The sequence below is a fragment of the Chanodichthys erythropterus genome, chromosome 18 (genome assembly GCF_024489055.1).
Source record: "Chanodichthys erythropterus isolate Z2021 chromosome 18, ASM2448905v1, whole genome shotgun sequence".
NCBI lineage: Eukaryota > Metazoa > Chordata > Actinopteri > Cypriniformes > Xenocyprididae > Chanodichthys > Chanodichthys erythropterus.
In genome coordinates, this window is record NC_090238.1 from 26,940,520 (window position 1) to 26,961,389 (window position 20,870).

The 20,870-nt window shown below is 38.7% G+C and overlaps 2 protein-coding genes across 5 annotated transcripts in view; one reads left to right on the forward strand and one right to left on the reverse strand.

Moving 5' to 3' along the window:
- asap3 (ArfGAP with SH3 domain, ankyrin repeat and PH domain 3) overlaps window positions 1–9,944 on the forward strand; it is a 32,085-nt gene extending 22,141 nt beyond the window's left edge. Inside the window, exons 12-26 of one of the 4 annotated variants that reach the window (XM_067367238.1) lie at window positions 152–239; window positions 1,741–1,789; window positions 2,051–2,217; window positions 2,752–2,885; window positions 3,891–3,982; window positions 4,103–4,283; window positions 4,894–4,979; window positions 5,066–5,181; window positions 5,295–5,362; window positions 5,754–5,858; window positions 6,048–6,252; window positions 6,426–6,684; window positions 7,013–7,223; window positions 7,732–7,856; window positions 8,018–9,944. In XM_067367238.1, the coding sequence (XP_067223339.1) occupies window positions 152–239; window positions 1,741–1,789; window positions 2,051–2,217; window positions 2,752–2,885; window positions 3,891–3,982; window positions 4,103–4,283; window positions 4,894–4,979; window positions 5,066–5,181; window positions 5,295–5,362; window positions 5,754–5,858; window positions 6,048–6,252; window positions 6,426–6,684; window positions 7,013–7,223; window positions 7,732–7,856; window positions 8,018–8,030 (1,899 nt within the window). In that variant the 3' untranslated portion in view covers window positions 8,031–9,944. Of the gene's footprint in view, window positions 1–151; window positions 240–1,740; window positions 1,790–2,050; window positions 2,218–2,751; window positions 2,886–3,890; window positions 3,983–4,102; window positions 4,284–4,893; window positions 4,980–5,065; window positions 5,182–5,294; window positions 5,363–5,753; window positions 5,859–6,047; window positions 6,253–6,425; window positions 6,685–7,012; window positions 7,224–7,731; window positions 7,861–8,017 lie in introns of all 4 variants that reach the window. The other 3 variants (XM_067367237.1, XM_067367236.1, XM_067367240.1) reach the window with 3 other exon arrangements.
- Window positions 9,945–19,646: 9,702 nt separating this feature from the next.
- On the reverse strand, window positions 19,647–20,198 carry LOC137006277 (TMF-regulated nuclear protein 1-like). Its single transcript, XM_067366911.1, has one exon. The coding sequence runs from the start codon at window positions 20,196–20,198 to the stop codon at window positions 19,647–19,649; it is 552 nt and encodes a 183-aa protein (XP_067223012.1).
- Window positions 20,199–20,870: the final 672 nt, after the last annotated feature.

Sequence of the window (20,870 nt, forward strand, 5' to 3'; positions counted from 1 at the left end):
TGTAAGCTTTTACTCACATTTCTAGCATTAATCCTGCACACACTATAATTGCAAGTGAGATTTGTTTGCATTTGAGTTAATGAGTGACCACATATGAGCTATGTGATGAGAATGCCTTTTAAGCATGTTATAACTCTTCTTTCTTTCTCAGATCAATAGACCACCCGCAAAGCTTAACCTTCTGACTTGTCAGGTGCGGCCCAACCCTGAGGAAAAAAGAACATTTGATTTAGTTACACGTAAGTTGATCTTTGACCTTTGACCTTTTTCCTCTCAGCTATGGTATGGTAAGGACTGTTTGGAATGGAAAACTAGCTTGCTAATTAATAAATAGTGTGCCGTATAGTGTATACACAAAAAAATAATAAGTGAAAAATGTTCCATGATACGGTTTATGCAGTAATATGCTATGTTGCTCTCACACGCCTTTATTGGATATACTAGTAAATACTTTAGTTTTTTTCTAAAATTCTGAGCATCTATTTACAAGTGCCAATGTTAGGGGTTACGGATTACATATAACACATAATCAATTGCGTAATCAGATTACTTTTCAAGTAACTAGTAAAGTAACGCATTACTTTTAGATTTACAATAAAACATTTTTTTTTTTTTCAAACAAGTTACTTTGTTTTCTTATTTATTGACTGTCACCTCTCCTGTCCCAATGTTTAGAGAAATCAGGAGTAAAGTGCAGAGGCGTCGTGTGCGCTGTGTAAACATGATGCTTATTTTAGTTCTAGACTAAATGTATTAACCAATGTCTTGGCTGCTGACCTTTGATGATCCGATTCAACCATACTTAAAAGCAAAAATGGCTTTCGTTAAACATCACATTTGTGTTTTTTTTTCTTTTTTGTTTAAAAACAAACAAGCCCAGCCCAGGTGAGAAAAAGTAAAGTGTTACTTTCCATAAAAAGTAACTAATGCAGTTAGTTACTTTTTTTATGGATTATATCACAATATTCTAACAGATTACTTTTAAAAGTAACTTTCTCCAACACTAAGCTCAAATAGCCCACCTTGTTGGCAAAAAGGTAAATGGGCTAAATAGCATCTAACAGCTATTTACACTGCAAAGAAAATACTGCTATTTTTGCTTAGTGTAAATAGTATCTATCACTATTTGAACTTACTGTAAATAGCATTCAATGCTAATTAAGTGCAAATAGCCTTTACCTTAAAATTTCTAGATACAATTGCTTCTGCTTTATTCACGTCACAGGACATTGCCCTGTGGGATGTACAGTGTACTGTGTTTTATATTGCAAATTTTGATAAACGTGTTACATCATCTGGATCTTCTATGCAAACTTTTGCTTAATATGTACAGTATATTTTCTACTGTATATACTGAAGGAATAATAAGAATAATATGCTATTCTGAAGATATCCAAGGACTAGTCAGGGATGAATTCAACATGCATGGTTGGAAATAATTCACTGATGCTGGCTTAACTGACCTGTATGTGATTCATTCACGGAAATATGATACAATATAATACATTAAACCAGACAAAGTGTTGCATGTAGGTGTTCAGAAGTATGTAAATAAAGTTTTGAGAAATAGGTGTGTAGGTGTGTGTAGATGGCTAGTCTGGCCTTTTTTTTTTTTTTTTTTTTTTTTTGTCTGTTTATTTCTCATAGATAAGGAAGTTTTTCCTTGTTTTCCTTCTGTTTAAAGGCCCACCTAACTAGATTTCTCTCTCTCTCTTTCTCTCTCTCTTGTTTTTCTTTCAGACAACCGCACATACCATTTCCAGGCCGAGGATGAGCAAGAATGCATGATGTAAGTGCAGACACGCATACACTTACCTGTGCGCAGAGAAATCTCTATCACACACTGCAGAGCAGCATGTATGAACATGCAGGAAGGAGCAGGATCAAAACCTGCTCCTCAAGATGAGAGATAGAATAAAACAGGAAAGAGAAAGATAAAGAAAGACAATGAAATGTTAAAGACATAACGGATGTATCTGAAAGGTCACTATTGGTTAGGCAGAGTTATGAATTCATTTTTTTTGTAACCTCTCTATCGGTCTTCCTGCAGATGGGTGTCCGTGCTGCAGAACAGTAAGGAGGAGGCCTTGAACACGGCTCTAGGTGGAGATCAGCTACAGTTTCAGGACAGCGGTCTGCAGGAGCTCGTCCGAGCTGTGATCTCAGGCCTGAGAAACCTGCCCGGCAATGAGGCCTGCTGCGACTGCGGAGCTCCAGGTCTCGACAAGAGGATCATAGTGCATTTAAATACTGTTTGGGGCCATTCACACTGAATGCATTTTTGCATTTCATTGCATAGCATTTCCATTGTTTTTCTGTTAATGTTCTAGACAGACATGTTCAATCGTTGCACTCCCGTCTTTTGCAGCATCTTGCACATGACACAGATTTTAAATATGCAGCACTCAAGTTAAAATATTTTCAACTCTATACCTTGAGTTTTTTTTCATTCCACTGCCCTGTGTCTTACGTTTTTAAACATGAGATGAATGACCCCTTACAGTGTTACAAATATAGAAATCCTATGTGTTGTTATTCTAAATTAAATCAAAATGTAGGTTTGCATATGTATTTCTTTTTATTTTTTATTTTTGTTAGATTAATAAAATATTTAAGCAATGCATAACAGCATTCTCTTCCTCAGAATTACTGCATCATCATTAAGATCTCTTGAAAAACTTTTTATTAGTCAGCAAAAGGTGTTAAAGATTGACAAAGAAATGTTTGAATGAAGTGTGATGTGCTTTTTAGATCCCACCTGGCTTTCCACTAACCTGGGCATCCTTACCTGTATTGAGTGTTCAGGAATCCATCGTGAGCTCGGAGTACATCACTCACGAATTCAGTCTCTCACTCTCGACGTGCTGAGCACCTCTGAACTCCTGGTAAACACACACGACACACACATATGTCATATATATATTCACAGGGGTTGGACAATGAAACTGAAACACCTTGTTTTAGACCACAGTAATTTATTAGTGTGGTGTAGGGCTTCCTTTTGCAGCCAATATAGCATCAGTTCATCTTGGGAATGACCGATACAAGTCCTGTACAGTGGCCAGAGGGATTTTTAGCCATTTCTCATCCAGAACAGTGGCTAGTGACTAAACTGTTTTCTGACTTGCTCCTCCAAAATACCCCAAAGTGGCTAAAAATATTTAGATCTGGTGACTGTGCAGGCCATGGGAGATGTTCAGCTTCACTTTCATGTTCCTCAAACCAGTCTTGTGTGTGTATTGGTGCATTATCATGCTGATACATGGCACTTACCTTCCAATCGCTCCCCGGGCGCCACAGCAAAATGGCTGCCCACTGCTCCAGGTGTGTGTGTGTGTGTGTGTGCACGGTTTGCAGTGTGTCTATGTTCACTATTTACTACTCCTAATGTGTGTGCACTAACTTGGATGGGTTACATGCAGAGGACAAATTCCAAGTATGGGTTACCATACTTAGCCTTCACGTCACTTTCACTTTCAAATTCATATATAAATAGGCATGTTTCAGTATATTTACTTTTGTAAATGTGTTGTCATACGTTTGAAAGAGATTATTCGCCTCCGTTTCTCCATTATCACCTCAGAGTCCATTACTGACTTACTAGTTTTTTGTGTGTGTGTTTTTACTTATAATTCACTGGGACTGAGTCAGCAGTTACTCACAAGTTCTCATCTGCACATGTTTGTATGAACTTTTTACCTCTGACAGTAAAGCAAAAGAAATCCCTAAGTCCAATGCTTCTAGATACATGAGTGCTATTTATTAGGTAATTACAAACCACCAAACATAAAGCTGGATGCATGAATGTAGTGTTTAAATTTCTGTGGTGTTTGTTAGTTTTGTATGTTTGCTGCAAACATCTGTTTCATTAGTTGTGTTTTGGTTCACAGTTGGCAGTGAGCATTGGAAATGCCAAGTTTAATGACATCATGGAAGTCAACCTACCCAATGATGCAATCAAGCCCCTCCCAAAAAGTGACATGTAAGTCCTAGTGTGCAGTTCAGATATACTGCTTCATATTGCTCTTTAAAAAACATTTTGTCACTTTACAAGTCGCTTAGCCTTGACTTATCACATTTTGCTTTTGTTTGTGCGTCTCAGGACAGCGAGGAAGGAGTACATTGTAGCGAAGTATGCAGAGCGCCGCTACGTCCTCCCGAAAGAACACTCTGAAGTGTGCCACGTGTATGACACTGTGAGGAGCAAGGACCTCACGTCATTGCTTCAGCTCTATGCAGAGGGGGAGGACCTGTCTAAACCAGTGGCCACACCTGACGGACAGGTGAGACCACTCAAACCCACCATACACGCATACACCGCATCCACAGTGATAACAAAATGATCTCAAGGTTGCTCTTGAGATGTTTTGAACTTTCAGAAAAGTTCATCTGTCACATGAGACTCCCTGTAATTTAGTTACATAGATGTTAATTTCCTCTTAATCAGTCTGAACATGTATAAACAGAAACGAGACATCTGTGTGGTTAGATGTCATTAATCACACATCATTCACTCTTTCTCTGTAATTCTGTATTTCCTCCTTTTCCATCTCTAATCAGATTTCCCCTCTCCTCAGCCCACTCAGGAAGTGAACACAAGCTGTGTAATGACTGCTGTACTTGTGTTTGAGTTTGTTTTGTGGATATGTGTGTTATTTGGCTGAAGGATCTTTTCTAAGACAGAATTTGACTTGAATGATTCAGTGACTGAATCACTATTTGAATTTAGCACACACATCTACTCACAAGTAGAGAATTGCATTACACCAACTCGCTGTCTAATTCATTAATCTTCTCCATCACTCCTCATCCAACAGCACATTTGTTTCACTGAGATGGTGGCCAGTTGGCAGCACCCAGATACTTTATCTTGTTCTCTTCTGTGTCTCACAGGACTTGAAAGAGACCGGTCTTCACTTAGCTGTGCGCATGTCCGAGAAGACTTCTCTGGCTCTGGTGGATTTTCTAGCTCAGAACTGGTGAGATAAATCTGCTAATGTCACAGATCTGTCAGCACCCAGTAGAATGTCCATCAGCTGACCACCCTGTGTGTGTGTTTTCTCAGTGGCTGCCTGGAAAAGAAGACTGCAGAAGGAAACACAGCTCTTCATTACTGTACATTATACAACAAAACTGAGTGTTTGAAACTTCTACTCAAAGCAAAGGCTGCTTTACACACAGGTATACAATAATACACACAAATCCAACTATGAATGGGATGGATGGATAAACAGATAGATAGGTAGATAGATAAATAGACATTTGACCCTTCCATTTTTCTGATTGTCCTTTAGTGAACTCAGCAGGTGAGACGGCTCTTGACATTGCCAAGAGACTGCAGCACATGCAGTGTATCGAACTGGTGAGTATCACATACTGCACAAAAGAAACAGCTGACGCAAAGCTTTTATTGGCTTTATGTGTGTATGTGAGCACGTGTTTGTAGAGATATGATCTCTAGGTTGATTTTTATCCTGTTTAATATCCTGAAGTCTCATATGACACTGTTTACATAAGGAAATTCCCCTCAACTTCCCTGCATATAATAGTATCATCACATAAAGCAAACCCATTAGCTGTCGCAAATGCAAGGGTCAAGGATCATGCGACCATGTGCTCATTCCAGTATAAAACTGACAATAAATAAATAAATGAATGAAATAGAGCTGGATTTGATTTTTGGATTTGCTCTCCAATAGGATAGTAGTGTGAAATATTATGTTTCCTTACATTTGCTCTGTGTGTATGTTTAGCTGGAATTGGCCCACAATGGGAAGTTTAACTCTCAAATCCATGTTGAATACCCATGGGAGATGCCACAGGACATGTATGACAGTGAAGATGATCTGGACGAAAGGGTCTGTAATGAGATAACTATTTCATACAATATGCATTTTTCACTATATATTAAGGGGTATCTTTGGTTCAGCAATATGACAAAAATACTAGCATTATGAATATTTGAGTTTATGAATCAGTGGATGATGATAAATGGAAGTAGATGCCTTTGTTGTGTTTTATAATAATGTTCAATAACTTTGTTTTAGGTGAGTCCCCATTCTAAGGGCTCACGGTCTCCACTGCCCCCTTCTGGCAGAAATGGGCACTGCTCGTCTGCATGGAATTTAAATAAAAGCAGTCCAGCCCGGACCTATGAGAACATCGACTTCCTATATGAAAATCCGCCCAACAACAGCGCCCCCACTGGTAGCTCCATGCCACCTCCCCTGCCAGCTAAAGCAATACAGAGAGGTGAGATATTATTTGTTAGCTTTTAATTGACTTTTGAAAGTCTGCTATTTCAGATTTAGATGTTCTCTGAGAAGCTAAATTGGGCTCATTTGCATATAAGAAATGTTTAGAAACCCTGCAGGTTTATTTCAGACAAACCACAGCAAGGTCAAAGATAATTTGTGTCCCCACAGGTCGTTCAGATCCTCAGATTTCGGTTTCCATTCCAGAGACTCACACCCCCTACCGCCAGAGTTCCCACCCCACTGGCTGCTTTCAGAGAATCAGCACCACGTCCCATGTGACCGAGTCCTCTGGACAGACATCTGCGCGCTCTCACACCATGGGACCATCAAAAGGACAGAGACAGACGGTGTTCTGGGAGGGACCTTTCTCAGGGGCGGAGGGCAAAAATCACTCCACCTCACCACAGAGTCAGAGAGGACCCGTCAGGTTAGTCACTCCCTGCGTCCAAAATTGAGTACTGTCTGAGTAGGTACTATATTTGAATTTGAATTTACTTTGCGACCGTTAAAAAAGTATGTTCTGTATAGTATAAATATGGGTAATATGAATGAAATTTCGGATAAGATAAAGATAAAAATGGGACACTTATCCCAAGTGTCCATCAAATGCATACTTCAGAATCTCGGCGGAAACAGTAGGTCATCCAGGGACTTTTCGCCTACTGTTTTTCGAATAATTTTTGGACATTCTGTTTGTATGTATATGTGTGTAGTATATTGATTGGTCATTGTTCAAATATAATGTGTATTTGCAGTTCAGAGAAGACGACGTCATATCGCCGCACGAGCAACGGGAGTCAGGGGAAGAGTTCGACCCCGTCTCCAGTGGGTGCAGGCAGTCAGGAGGAACTCTACTGCAGTCCCGTGGGCGGGGCTCCCAACTCTACATCTCCACCAGTTAATGCTAACAACAGCGCCACGGTGCCAATCATACTGCCGCCACCTCGGTCGCGCAAAAATGCTATGGTAACAAGCCGAATTATTTTGCGAAATAATTTTTCTTCCCAATGCTTACATATTATATTTACTTTTATTTGTCTCAGTTATTCCTTTATATGTGAAAATGAAATGAATTTGTATATGTAAAAGCTGGAATACACCACATGACTTTTGCCCAGATTTGCTGTCTGTAGGAGTCGATACTAATGGCCGAAAGCCATAGGCAGTCAGCAGATTTTGGACAGTCAGAGTCGATTGATTTCACAGAAAATTGCATACTGGGCACACTTTTTTTTTTTTTTTTTGCCTCAGACCATGATTTCATCCAGTCCTTTGTCATGCATCTCTTAGCATCGAGGTGAATGTTTCTGTTGGTTGTGTTCGGAAAGTTTGAAAGTCCGGTAGTATATGATGCCCAGTATTTCCTGTGTAGCAACTGTATGATGCCTAGTGCTTTAAACCTGTTCAGATTTTAAAAGTTGTGTTGTGTATCCAGCTTTAACTTGCTCAAGTATTTATTTTCTCTCTGTGTTAGATCTCATTAAGGGAGAGACCCAAGAAGGTCAGAGCGTTAGTTGACTGCAGACAGGTCGGTGCCAATCAGCTGGCTTTCTTTAAGAATGAGGTCATCATAGTGACAGCAACTGATGACCCACACTGGTGGGTAAGTATACATACCCTCTCACACTGACACACACACACATCCTGTGTTTACCTGGGCTTCTTTTCAACAGGCTTTGCAGCAACTATAACAGTAAATTTTCCATAAACAGTTCAAACCAATGTCGAGAACTGAACATCTTGCACACTTTCCCTTCCAGGTGGGCCATATAGAGGGAGAACCTTCAAGAAGTGGCTCCTTTCCAGTCAACTATGTACATAAATTAGGAGAATGAGATGATCCTCCATGAACACTCACATTACATCATGTGGAACTAGTCTAGACTGTTGCTTTTATCTTCAGAGGTGCTAGACCTAGAAACTGTGGAGGCCTGAAATGCACTTAGAAGATGAAAGACTGGAGAACAGACTTGCACAGCATTAGTGTGGATGCTGTAAGATGATCCACTGATCCATTTCAGTGCTGCTCATAACATATCTGAGCTGTTTATCTTGACTGAAGGTTTGGCAGGTACGTCATGACTTCTTTGGGAAAGGCAAAAAAGGGATGAAAGCCATCCAGCTTTTGAAACTCTTCCTGGCTTAGTTGTTTAAACTAACAATAGCACTTATTCTTATTGATATTGAGGCATTGAACATGTACTTGCCGTTTGAGGTCTCTAAGAGATTGTCGACCAGACTTGGAGGCACTGGACTCACTCCTGTGGTTGGTGCTCTCTGGATATTATTTTATAACGTCAGGCGTCATGACACGCCATTAGTTCTGGCCAGACACCAGGTCCACCAGACAGTGAGTTAACGGATGATGTATTTGGTTTCATCTGTCTCCTCTGCACTGACGTCTCCTATTGCTGCTGATTCCCGGACATCCAGCCCTGCACTGGGAGATAAAGCAACTAGTAAGATCAATGAAACTCAAAAACCTTGAGAATCCTCATATAGAAGATGTTATCTGAGCGTTAAACGACAAGAAATGTTCGATATGTTTTGACTGCAGAAAGTTTAGTATTGCAAGCCATAGATTGAGAGAGAAACATCAAGACACTAATAGGCCTTACAGAGCACAGAAACACACTAACAGCTCAAGTACATGATTCACTTGTTTTGTTGGCGTAATGCTCCATTGTCTTTGCTTCTGAAGTGGCACACAGACAAAACTTGTTGTTTTTCAGTCCCAGCACGCATAAATTCTGCATTGCATTTCCTGTGTTTATTTTATAGTAGATCAACTCTTTTCGAGTGTCTATATTTTATGCTAATGTTCAAAAAAAGTCAATTAAAAAATTGCTGTACTTTTCACCCACATGTAATGTAATTATAATGTCTGTATTGTTATCAGTCAGCATTATTATTATTGTTTTTTTTTATGGGGTCTCCCTTCAGACCGAGGTGGTTTATGGCAGATTTGGGATGCGTCTCAAACCAGCAGACTCTGTATAAATGTTTGATAAGCTGAGAGCACACAACAGATGTTTTCCCTTCTGCCATCTCATTGACTTCTGTGAAGCATTTTTAGGCAGAGATGAAAGTACGTATGTTGGAGGTCCAAAACGGTTCAGCTCACTTTGTGTTTTAGGAAAGCAAAAGGTAACGCCGTGTAAGTTATGCTTGTTAAACTCTACCATTTTGTATCACTATAACTATTTTATTGAGAAATGTCACGTCCAGTCTGTTCAGAGTAAATTAGTTTTTTCTCTGAGATGTTTAGCATCTGTTTCTGAGAATTGAAAATGACAATTAAATGTTTGCAAACTATAAACACGTGTTGTCTCTGGGTTGAACATATTTTGATATGACTGTTGTTGGTTTATAAGAATGAAGTGCATTATTACAGAATATAATACAGTAGGGGAGATGGCATAACTACCTTTTTCTAGAATATATAAGCCCTCTACAATCGTCAAACACACGCAGACTTACTCTGCATTTATTTTTAAATCCTGGATTAAGAATGCGGCATCTTTTGCAAATGGATTACGCACACATCAAATGTGTTTGTGTGTATTAGTACCTTTTACTTTTTCAACAGTCAGCTGTCCATCCTGAAAGGGCCTAATGGATGGTTGCCAGCACTCAGCTTCCTTATTGAAAATCGTTAGCTAGCATCTGACTGAACTGTTGCATAATTGACAGGTGTTACATCACTGGTCGGGGTCAGTGTGCAGAAAGTTTCAGGTCAGCCTGAAGCAGACGTTCACATAAACGAGGACTGTTGGCTTGCAACAGTTCTCCTTGGTTGAATGCTTGGTGTAATCAACCAAGGTGTAGTCCTACTGCCTGATAGTATGTAATAAGAGGTTTTTACTTACAAAGTAGCATAGTTAAAACATTATAAATGTGCACAACGCAACTGACCCTTCGCCGGGAGTTTGATTGACAAGCGATCTAACCAATCATAACGCCAAATCCGCCATTTTGTCCGTCAAAGCAGTTAGGGGAGTTAGCAGATTAACCTCGGTAGACTTGAACTTGAAAAATGGTGTGTACTGATGTCTTTCTGTGTATGAAACAACATTTCTTCTCATGTTCATTCATGTTTATTTGATGCTATACATTAACTAATCGTTTATGTTTTAGTCCCTTGGGGTCAGATAGACCCCAAACTTTTACAGAGCGATTGCATAAGGAAATTAACATTTTTTATTTGATAAACTTTCTTTTTTTTTTTTATTTCACAACTATGCATTTATGCTGTTTTTGTGGATATTTGGTAGTTTTTTACCAATTTACTGCACAATTACTAAACTCCATAAATTGGCTTATGAAAAAATATATTTTTAATGAAAAAATCACTTTAATGATCTTTTTTTTTACTTAAACATTCTAAAGTACATTCGGAATAGGAATTTTTGTTGTCTGATATATTTTTCATTTGCTTTTGCAAAATATACATAATTTTCTGAAATAAATAGTATGTGATTACAGTCATGTCTTTTAGTAGTGACTCCTGCATTTATCACAAATTATTGATTTTTTTAGAACAAGAGATGAATTTGAAGTTAAAGTTAAAAAAACCAACACAATACAAAACAAAACAACAGCACCAATAAATAGTAATGCAAAAGGTTAGCTGCCTTTCATCTTTCATCTGCCCTTTTCCCTCTTTCTCTGTGTGTGTGTGTGTGTGTGTGGTGTGTAATGTCTACCCCGTTACACAGTTGTGCATTTATGTCTGATTTTATTTGCCAAAATCTAAAAAATGCCTCAGACACCTGTGTGTGTGTGCGTGCGCATGAGATATAAAGTTCGTTCCACTTTGTGTTTATGGTCTAGGACCAGACCTTTATTTAAAAGTAGAAATTTTCAGATTTATACTGGATTTATTCTTTTCTTTTTTTTCTTTTTTTTTTTTTGACAAATGAAATGGAAAAAAAAATATATATATATTTTCCCATTCATTTTCAATGTGGGGTCAATCTAACCCCAATGTACGGAAGAGGATTAGGGTCAAGCAATAAAAAAAATAATAAAGTTAAATTTCGAGAAAAAACTCGTTAAATTTCAAGAAAAAAGTCAAGATAAAATGTTGAGAATAAACTCATTAAATTATGATAAAGTCATTAAATTATTAAAAAAAGTCGTTAAATTATGAGAACAAATTCGTAATGTAACAACTTTTTTCTCATAATTTAATGACTTTATTCTCAACATTTTATCTAGACTTTTTTCTCGAAATTTAACGAGTTTTTTCTCGCAATTTAACGAGTTTATTCTCAACATTTTATCTCGACATTTTTCTCGCAATTTAACGAGTTTTTTCTCTAAATTTAACAACTTTAATCTCGAGATGGTTTTATTTTTTTATTATTGCTTGGCCCTAATCCTCTTTTATACCAGTGACCTTTAACGGGTCGTTTTCTTTTTTTTTTACACACAACTTTAGAACAACCAAATCAAGCCCAGATTTTTTGATATTTAGATAATTTAGGAAAAGTCACACAGTCTAATGCCCCTGAGATGAAAGGAACACTTTAAAAATGAAGGAATCTTTCAGTGGGGTCATCTGGACCCTAAGGACCGATTAAGGGCTAGTAGGAAGAGATGATCGGTTCACGAGCCACTTGAGCTGAGGTGCTACAGCAATCTGTCACGACACCTTAGAGTCACAAAACAGTTTTTAGTGTTCGAATTTCTTTAAAAAATTACACAATTTTTTCAGCTGTTCCAATGTTTCCTCAGTGATGTCAGTGAGGTGCTCTATAACAAATTGGTCTGCTACTCTGAAATAAAATCAGTTTGGATTACATTATTGGAAATTTAATAAAATATGTGACATATGCTGAAACTTAGATCATTGAAATGACTGACCACTCACGTTTATGGAAAATACTCCCACAAGATTTCAGTTCTCAGTACTTCAATCACACTTTGCTATAGTCTACGTTCATTTGATTTTTTTTTTTGTGTGTGTGTTTTATTAATGGGTACATGATTTTATAATCTCTGAAAGCACAGCCCCACTCAATAGGTGCATAGAGAATTGCCAAGGGTAAGCTTTTTACTCGACTAAACCCAGCCATTGGATCAGGGCTATTATAAAGTCATAGCTTTTGCCACTATGGGTTAATAACATTATGTAAGGCTTCTTTATGCTAACAACAACATGAGTGTTTTACTAATCTGTGCATAAACCTTAGGTAGCAACTAATGGGTGCTCTTTTGCACTCCAGAGCTTTAATCTTAGTCACTAATGTTGCATGTTCATCTACAGAACTACATACAAGTTCTCTTACACAATTTTTTGAACTGAAAAGTGACCTGAGCTTGTTTTAAGGATATTGTAAATTATTATTAGTGCAGATAACTGAAATGTGGTGTTGAGATTCTGAATCTGTTCACTGAGAAAGACAGACTGCATGAAACCTCAATGCGTTGTCAATGGCTCAGTCTCTAATATCATGGCAATCATAAGTGTTTTTCCAGGTTTCTTACTGTAGTAGCAATTGATTTAAAATCGATCTTAATCCAAATAAGCATCTGACCTTTGCATATATAAATGTCTATGTCAGATGGAGTGACATTAGCGGTCTGGGTTTCCTCTAATGCTGGTGTCTGTCAGATTGCCAGATGGCTCATGGAAAGAAATGAGGCTGTTGGTACTGATTTCAGCAGAAATCGTTCCAAGCTGTGCTGGATCAAGTGTTTCTTCCGGTCCTGTTGTCCTATCAAATTCTGAGAGACTGAACGTTTAAAATAGACGCAGGCATATTCGTTTCTCTCCTTTTGGTGTAAGATCAGCATTTTCATAGGCAACTCATTAAAACAGTCAGCAAAAACATTTTTAATATTCAATGTATTATCAATAAATGTACAGAAGCATGTGGAGTTGTTTTCATTTCATGTTTTTTTTTTTCTTCAGCAAATGCAATGTAGCAAAAATCCAATTAGATAATTCAGCATACAGTGACACTAAAAATACATCCGTTCAATGTTAGACAAGAGACAAGGGTTTTAGAACTGTTGAATCTTGTTCTGTGAAACAAAGGATTAAATAACAGTAATTACAGAACAGGCCATTTTTAAAGATTGTGAATAGAACTTTGCAAAGCACATTAATTACATAAATTCAAAGAGTGATACATTCTTATAATGTTCAAAAGAATACAGTCAAAGGCTAAATTTGTGAACCCCACTAGATGTTTTTTTTTTTTTTTTACTAGAAAAGCTTCACTTATACCGTGACTAAAGATAAAAGCTACTGTAAATAGGCAGTAGTGGCCTTTGCTATGTTTCACCCGTTTCATTTGAAACTGGTTTCACAACAGAAGGGGCCTCCGCTTGTGCTCGAAAAAGAGCCCCAGGACTTTTTCCGCACACACTAGGTTGGAAATTAACAGGGCTTTGGGCAAAAATGACACCAAAAATGAATAATAATGCCCACAAAATTTAAAATATGGGGCAAAAAAAAAGTCCCTGTATGAGTTTTAGGCAATACCACACAAGCAAGAGCGTTGTTTTCCTGAATATCAACATGATTGCAAATGTGATAAACAAAAAGTTCAATAAACAAAAAGTTAATATTAGGTGACTTACATTTTAGACTAGTTTTTTTTCTCTGGTTCGCCAATGAAAATAGTTCCAAACAAATCCACAGTAGATCCATGGCTCGTGTCTGAGCATCATAGTATGTTTCATTATTGAATGCACTTTTGAACGAATAGTTCTAAATGATTGACTCAACGACTCGAAATTGCATACTCTCTTGAGTAGGTACTTATTTTGAATAAGCAATTACTTCATGACTGCTAAAAAGTGTGTTTTATATAGTATGAGTGTGTGTGCTATAAATGCAATCCGGACATACTATATTCGCCATTCTGTCATTATAACGTTACAAGATCGGTTACGAAAAGCCAAGTTCTATTCATATTCATATTGCATTACTAATTCCATCCATTATCTAATCCCTGTTCTCTAATTTGTATTTCTTTGCTATCAATGCTAGGTCATTTCACTGTCCAAGGTGGGGCTGTGAGTGACAAAAATTGTTTTTGTTTTCGGTCACGATTGGTTGCGCAATTCTGGGGCCAGTTGCATAAAAATAAACATTAAGTTAAGACCGTCTTAAGAACTAGTATGACCAACAAGTCAGTTAGGGGTAATTAGTACTTTTCAGTGTCAAATTAGACCAATTTTAGTTGTCATATAATTGACTTAAAAAAATGTATGAACAGTCTTAAAAACTGGATGACTAACTTGTAAGGCTAGTCTTAGCAGTTTATGCAACCGGCCTCTGGTTAAAAAGAAAAAATGAGCGAATAGTGGTAGATAGAATGCATTTGTAACTATTAAGTGTGAAATATGAGATAACTGTTAAAAATAACAGAGATAATAATGTATATGCAGTTGCATTGCATACAGTGTTTTTCCTTATGGGGGTTGGGAGGCCTCCAACTGTTTCTTTGAAACGGGCCTCTGGATAGCAAAGGCCGCCCATGAGCATTAAGATTACATTAGCTTAAAGTTATTTTACAGCTAAGAGAAGAAATAATGAATCTGCTTATCTAAATAAGTACAGTAGATTTGACAACAAAAGCTGGATATCCAACAAAACTGTTTACAAAGATTAGTGTTACCTGATGAAAGCTTATAAGGATGGCATCATAACTGTAGACACGGACACAAGGACAGACTTTACATTCATTCTGCAAGTGGGCTCAGATCTTTGGGAAAGCTTTTCTTTTAACATCTGTCATAGCAAAACTCATAAAAGGTGCAGTGCAAAAATCACCATGTGAGAGAGACTTCAGCTGAGGTGTCTTTTAACCACACAGCGTGAATATGTCATATGTACAGTCAACGAGATAAGGCATTTGATGAATGTTTAACTCTATAGGGCTTTTGAGAACATACAGCCTACAAATCATGAATACCTGCGAGAAACCATTTAACTGGTCATCTAGAATTTCTGGATTTCTACAAACTAGAAACCATTACAAAAATTTACCATGGTACCCGACAGTGGTTATATTTGAGTTATATTATAGAGTGCAACAGTTTGGTTATGGAAGTAAAATCCCATTCATTTTCTCCATAAGGGAAATGATTATTATCGATAACCTTTAAAAACAGACCTACTGTGATCTATGAGATTGTTAATTGTTGTTATATGCTTTTGTTGAAGCCATCAGTCTGCATGATTTCAACTTAATGTTTAAATAATTGTGTTCCACAGCACTATTACAAGCAAATTGCACCAAAAGAACACTTTAGGGCTTTTCACACTTGAAATAATTAATCCTGGGTCATTATAAATCCCTGGTAAACCAAATCCTGGGTTATCTTACTTAATGTTTTACACTGACCATAATTTACCTGAGGTTAACAATTAATCCTGGTTATTCATGGACTAACTTTTAATAAGGTGCATTCACGCCAAGTCGGAAATAACCGTAATTACGAGATTTAAAAAGCATTCGCATAGAGCTCGTAATTACAACTCTTAAGTTGTGAATCTTCTGAGAGCTCCTACTTGTACCACCTGACTGCTGCAGATTCATTTAGGCGTTAATAGTGTTGCCATGAAAACGCATAATTCCCAGTCTGAGGACGTGAACAGCTACAAATAGAACATCACGTTGTCATCTCAAAATTACGGGAATTATGACATGACGTGAATGCAGCTCTACTGTACATTCCTAAAACTACGTTTTTATCGAACCAATCGGTCTGCACAGCGCCGCTTCAAGTCGAACACACCTTAAATCTGCAGAGGTCAGGTGATACAGTGGCCACGTAGTACAAGTCGTAGCAATGTGTAGCACATTGTAATTACAAGTTCAACAAGCACATGAAGGCTTTTTCAGTTCAGAATTGTTATGGTAATTACGACATGGTGTGAATGCACCTATAAAGGCTTTAGCATGGCCCATCCTATATATACTTTATATTGCCAACTGTACTATCAAGTTTATCCTGAATAGACTTATCGGACTATAAAGGTAAGAATGAAATGGTTTCTAGGTAAGAATGAAATGGTCACCATTTTCCCCTCAGACTCTGAAACGACTTTTTATGGAGCGCGTAGTGTTTCCATGACTGTCCAAAGCACGCAAATATGAGGCACACAATTGGTTGTCTGTTGCTAAGCATTTAGCTGTAACATTTTAACACTGTATGGTTTCAAACTGTTCAAAAGTGGTGCTAAACCTGCTCTGGTACAGGGTTTTATAGCCCTGGATAAAAAGCGGTACACAAGCACTAGATTTCCCTACATTCTCAAACTACCTAAAAAATTTTTTGCATAGGATGCATTTAATATATTGTTTCTCTATACAAAATAAACCATCAATCATTTATATTTCTTCATCGTTTTTAATTTAATGTTTTAATTCATAATGCTTTTGTTTTTTGTCAAATTTTCAAATACTTTTTTGCTTCAAATCAATGTTTGTAACATTGTGGTTCACCTCAAAATTATGGCTTATTCACCTGGTTATGGCTTATTATAACTCTTAAATAAAGACTTTTTTAATCCCTATTGGAAATGGAATTAAAAAATACTTCCAGTGCCAAGGCAGCTGAAAAAGTTGACGGACACTGTTGCATTCTATATTAGGAAATATCAGACCGCTGAATACTGCATTTGACCAATTCCAGAGATCCTTGTAATAAATGAAAAATATCTACACCTTACTACACTGTCAGGAATTCCATAATATTTTTTTTGTGGTTTTAAAGTAATAACATTGATTACCATGGTAAATGTTTGTGTGGGAACTCATTAAGATGGGTTCATAACATCATTCCAACAGTGATCGCTAATAACATGTCCACACACCAGAGGCTTTCTTTACAACAACTTAGTTTGGCTAGCAGTTGATATGTCGCAGAAGAACATTGAAGGCATGTTCATCATCCTTCACTCTACAGCAGCCAATCGTGTGTCCTAAATCTAGTATAATCTACAGCTGCCCAAATCAAATCCCTACTAAAATGAGGGAGATCAGCGCAACCATTAAGGACACCCAGATGTTCTGTCATTAAAGGAGTGTAAGTAGCCCTTGAACTGAGATTCACTCACGCTATTCTGTTTGCTTTACGCCTGGTCGATATAACTGAAGAAAGACTGTGGTCTGCAAGCATCCGGCCCCGTCAAATGACGTAAAACGAACTGCATCACACACAGATGCGCAGGTGTCACGCAGAGGGACAAAAAAGCACCATGCATGCAGTAGTATTTATAGAAGACAGAAGTGGATTGCAAAGGGACCCTGTTAAAAGACATTCTATGTGTATGTAATGATTGTAATCACAGCATTTAAATCGAATAATTAATTTTACATAAATGTTACTTTCAGATTTTGGAAGAATCTGAGATTATAATACAGAGTTAATTTAATGTATATATATATCATAATGATATACAGACGCAATAATTCCATGTTTTTCCTGATATGATGCAGCGAGTAGAGCGGCTGTCTGCTTACACAATGAGGCAAGATGCCAGGTGCAGGCTACATTCTCAGTGGTGATGTACAGTCCTGCTGGCTTACCCTGCAGTATAGCATAAATCTATCTGCCAAAAGAAAGGTTATTTCACTCACTAAAGACCTACAAGGTTAGCCAGCATCTGATCATATTTCTCTCTCTACCTAGCCCAGAATCTTCCAGCCTTAACTGGTTCAAGCCAAGAATAGCAGTCCCTTGTGTTTTGCTGAAGTCCCTGAACGCGCTCTACTCAAGCAAGGCTGAGCAAGAGCCATTTGCTCAGAGAGAGAGAGAGATGTCACGCAGAAGAGATAGGAAGTTTCCATGAGGGCAGTTGCATCAAATAACCAACCAAAGAGATTATAGCAACCTACATGTAAAACTGGTTTTAGTTTCTATTCATTATCAAACGAGTGATATTGGCTGTGTCTGAAACCTGAAAAAGCAGCATTTGAATGCAGCATACGGAGGTAGGAAGGCATCAAATCAAATCTGAAACCAATGTTAGCATAACATCCCGACTAAGATGCCTTCATCTGGTTGGTTTTTGAAGGTCTTGATCCTTCGCTGCCTATGATATTCCTCAGTTCTATGCGTTTGGTGGAAGTGGAGTGGTGGAGTGGTCAATTATATATGAATGTACATTCATAACATATGACCTTTCTTGCAAGAAATAAGCATTTGTAGTCATTAAATATTTGGTTACCTCTCACAAGTTCCCAAATTTGTTTTGATCAATCCCCATGACATGATGCTTTAGAAGCCAGCCTTGGTCATTGACTGACTGGGACTTACATTTCAAACACAGCCATTATCTTTCTGCTTACATTTTTAACTACATATTTGAATGCATTCTTAGTAGTGTATGCTCAAGCGATCTGCAGCTAATTAAATCACACAACAAGAATCTCAAAATGTCCTCTGCCTGTCATTCATGAGCTGTAGTTTTGGATGATCTGTTGATGTTAAATACATTCAGAAGGAAATGAAAGTCAGGTCCTGGTTGCTAGGCGACAAAGAGGCCACAGATGGAATACTGACAGAGAAGAGAGAGAAATCGCTGCTCCTCTTCTCCATCCACAAAAGCCCAATGGGCACCCTAAACGTACAAGACGAGAACAAAAGCGCACGTCCCCAGTATGTGTGCACAAATTGTACAATCATGTACAATTCATCTGTCTCTTGGGACTTCAAGGACAGTTCACACCAAGATGATAATAATAACTATAACAATAAATACAAAGTTTTAATAATCATTTTAAATCTATGGGAATAATGAAGTCCACACCACTACAACGACAATGTCGCAGAGGAACAATATAATTGGAATCACTTTCAGTGATTTTTTCCAGTTGGTGAATGATATGCGTGCTTATTAACCTTAAACAGAAGGTTAACAACCATTGGTGTGGATGCCAATATAGTTCTTGTTGTAGGTATTGTTCTTGGTGTGAACGGGCCTTTAGCCTAAAAGCTCTGTTTCACCTTACTGCAGATGGAAGAATGCCTTTCATTTCGGACCAATCACAGGACACCTGAGTGACTTCTTCTGGATGAATAGCACCCTTCTACCTCCTCTCTGACATTCACACCTTCTCACACACACTAAGCGACATGAAGTGTAACGCATGCACAGAGTTCACACACATTACAGCAAATCCCCAGTGTCTTTCTTGGGTTGTTCAAGCAGCAAATATGAGGCCTGCGCCATTTCGACGGGCTCAAAAGAAGCACCCTCTAAGATCCCAGTTAACGATATATACAGGTGAAGCAAAAGTTTTAGCAATTTCTGACTAACAGCGAATAGAAAATGAGCCTTGGACATCCTTGGATCTGAAAAAAAGTGATGCTGTTGTGAGCAGTGAAGGACCATCTTGCAAGTAAGCAGCGGATGTTTCGCTATTTGAGTTTGACAGGCCAAGGGAGGCACGTTCTCAGCCCCAGCATGGAGGAGAAGACAATGGTAGGCCTGTGCCGTTTAAACCTCAATCCTTTTTTCAGCCGCTGTCCATTTTCCGCCACGTATAGTTCGCCCTGCTGGGCGGCAGCTGTGATGCGCGCCACCAGCTCCCCGTGTTCCACCGCCTCCTGCTCGGAGCGCACAAACACCTCCCTCAGCTCCTCCAGTCGTCTCTCCATCTCTCTGATGACACGCTGGCGCTCCTCCACCTCCAGGAGGCGTCGACGAGCTGCCTCGAACTCCATACTTGAGCTGGGGGTTACCAGCTTGGAAGAGGGTGCCGTAGAGGCTGTAGAGGGGGGCTCGGAGCCTGTCTGTCCAGCAGGGACTCTCCGAAAGTCCCCCATGGAGATGGATCTCCGCTGAGAAGACGAGGGCAAGAGGAAGTTGGAAGAAGAAGAAGAGGGATGGACAACCATCGCAGAAGGGGGAGAAGAATCCTGCTCTGCATCACTGTCAGAGTTCTCATCCTCACGCTGGTGCTTCTTCATATTTGCACACGGCTGCTGCAGTTGTTTTCTGTCGAGGTGCGAAGTGCTCCTACTATTCTGTTTGGGCTGCCTTCTCCGTCCAGGGAGAGAGAGCTCAAGCACCGTTTTGCTGCCTGTGAGACGCTCCATTCATTAATAAGACACCAGCCAACAGCGCTGTTAGCTCACACTGGAGGAGCCTCGTCACACTCTATTGGACAAACAGACGCTGACTTTGCCTCCGCTGATTGGATGCTCGACGTCTGTATTCCTGCCCACTCAGCATCCTCTCTCTGTTTCACCCTCTGTTGTCCCTACAGATGTCTACGTCAGCTCAGGCAATGAAAAAAGCCAAAAAGTGGTTATTTTTTTGCCATCACTGCTTAATCATACCCTGTTCCCTCCCTCTGTGTGTTGCCCGTAGCAACACAGCCTGAGCCATCAGATGGTTTGTAGAAAAGCAGAATTAACTGCCTGCCCCACACACACTCATACACATTTCCCTCTCTTGTTCTCTTTGAAGTTGTTCTATCTTTCTGCATCTCTCTCACTCTTTTCCTCCCCCGCTGAGGTCATGAATAGCCAGAGAAGCACGATCATTCGCAAATGCAACATTCCACGATCTGCTGTTGCCACGCAACAGATCTTGCCACTCATAAAACATGAGTTTTATGTATATTCATTTTTTAAAGA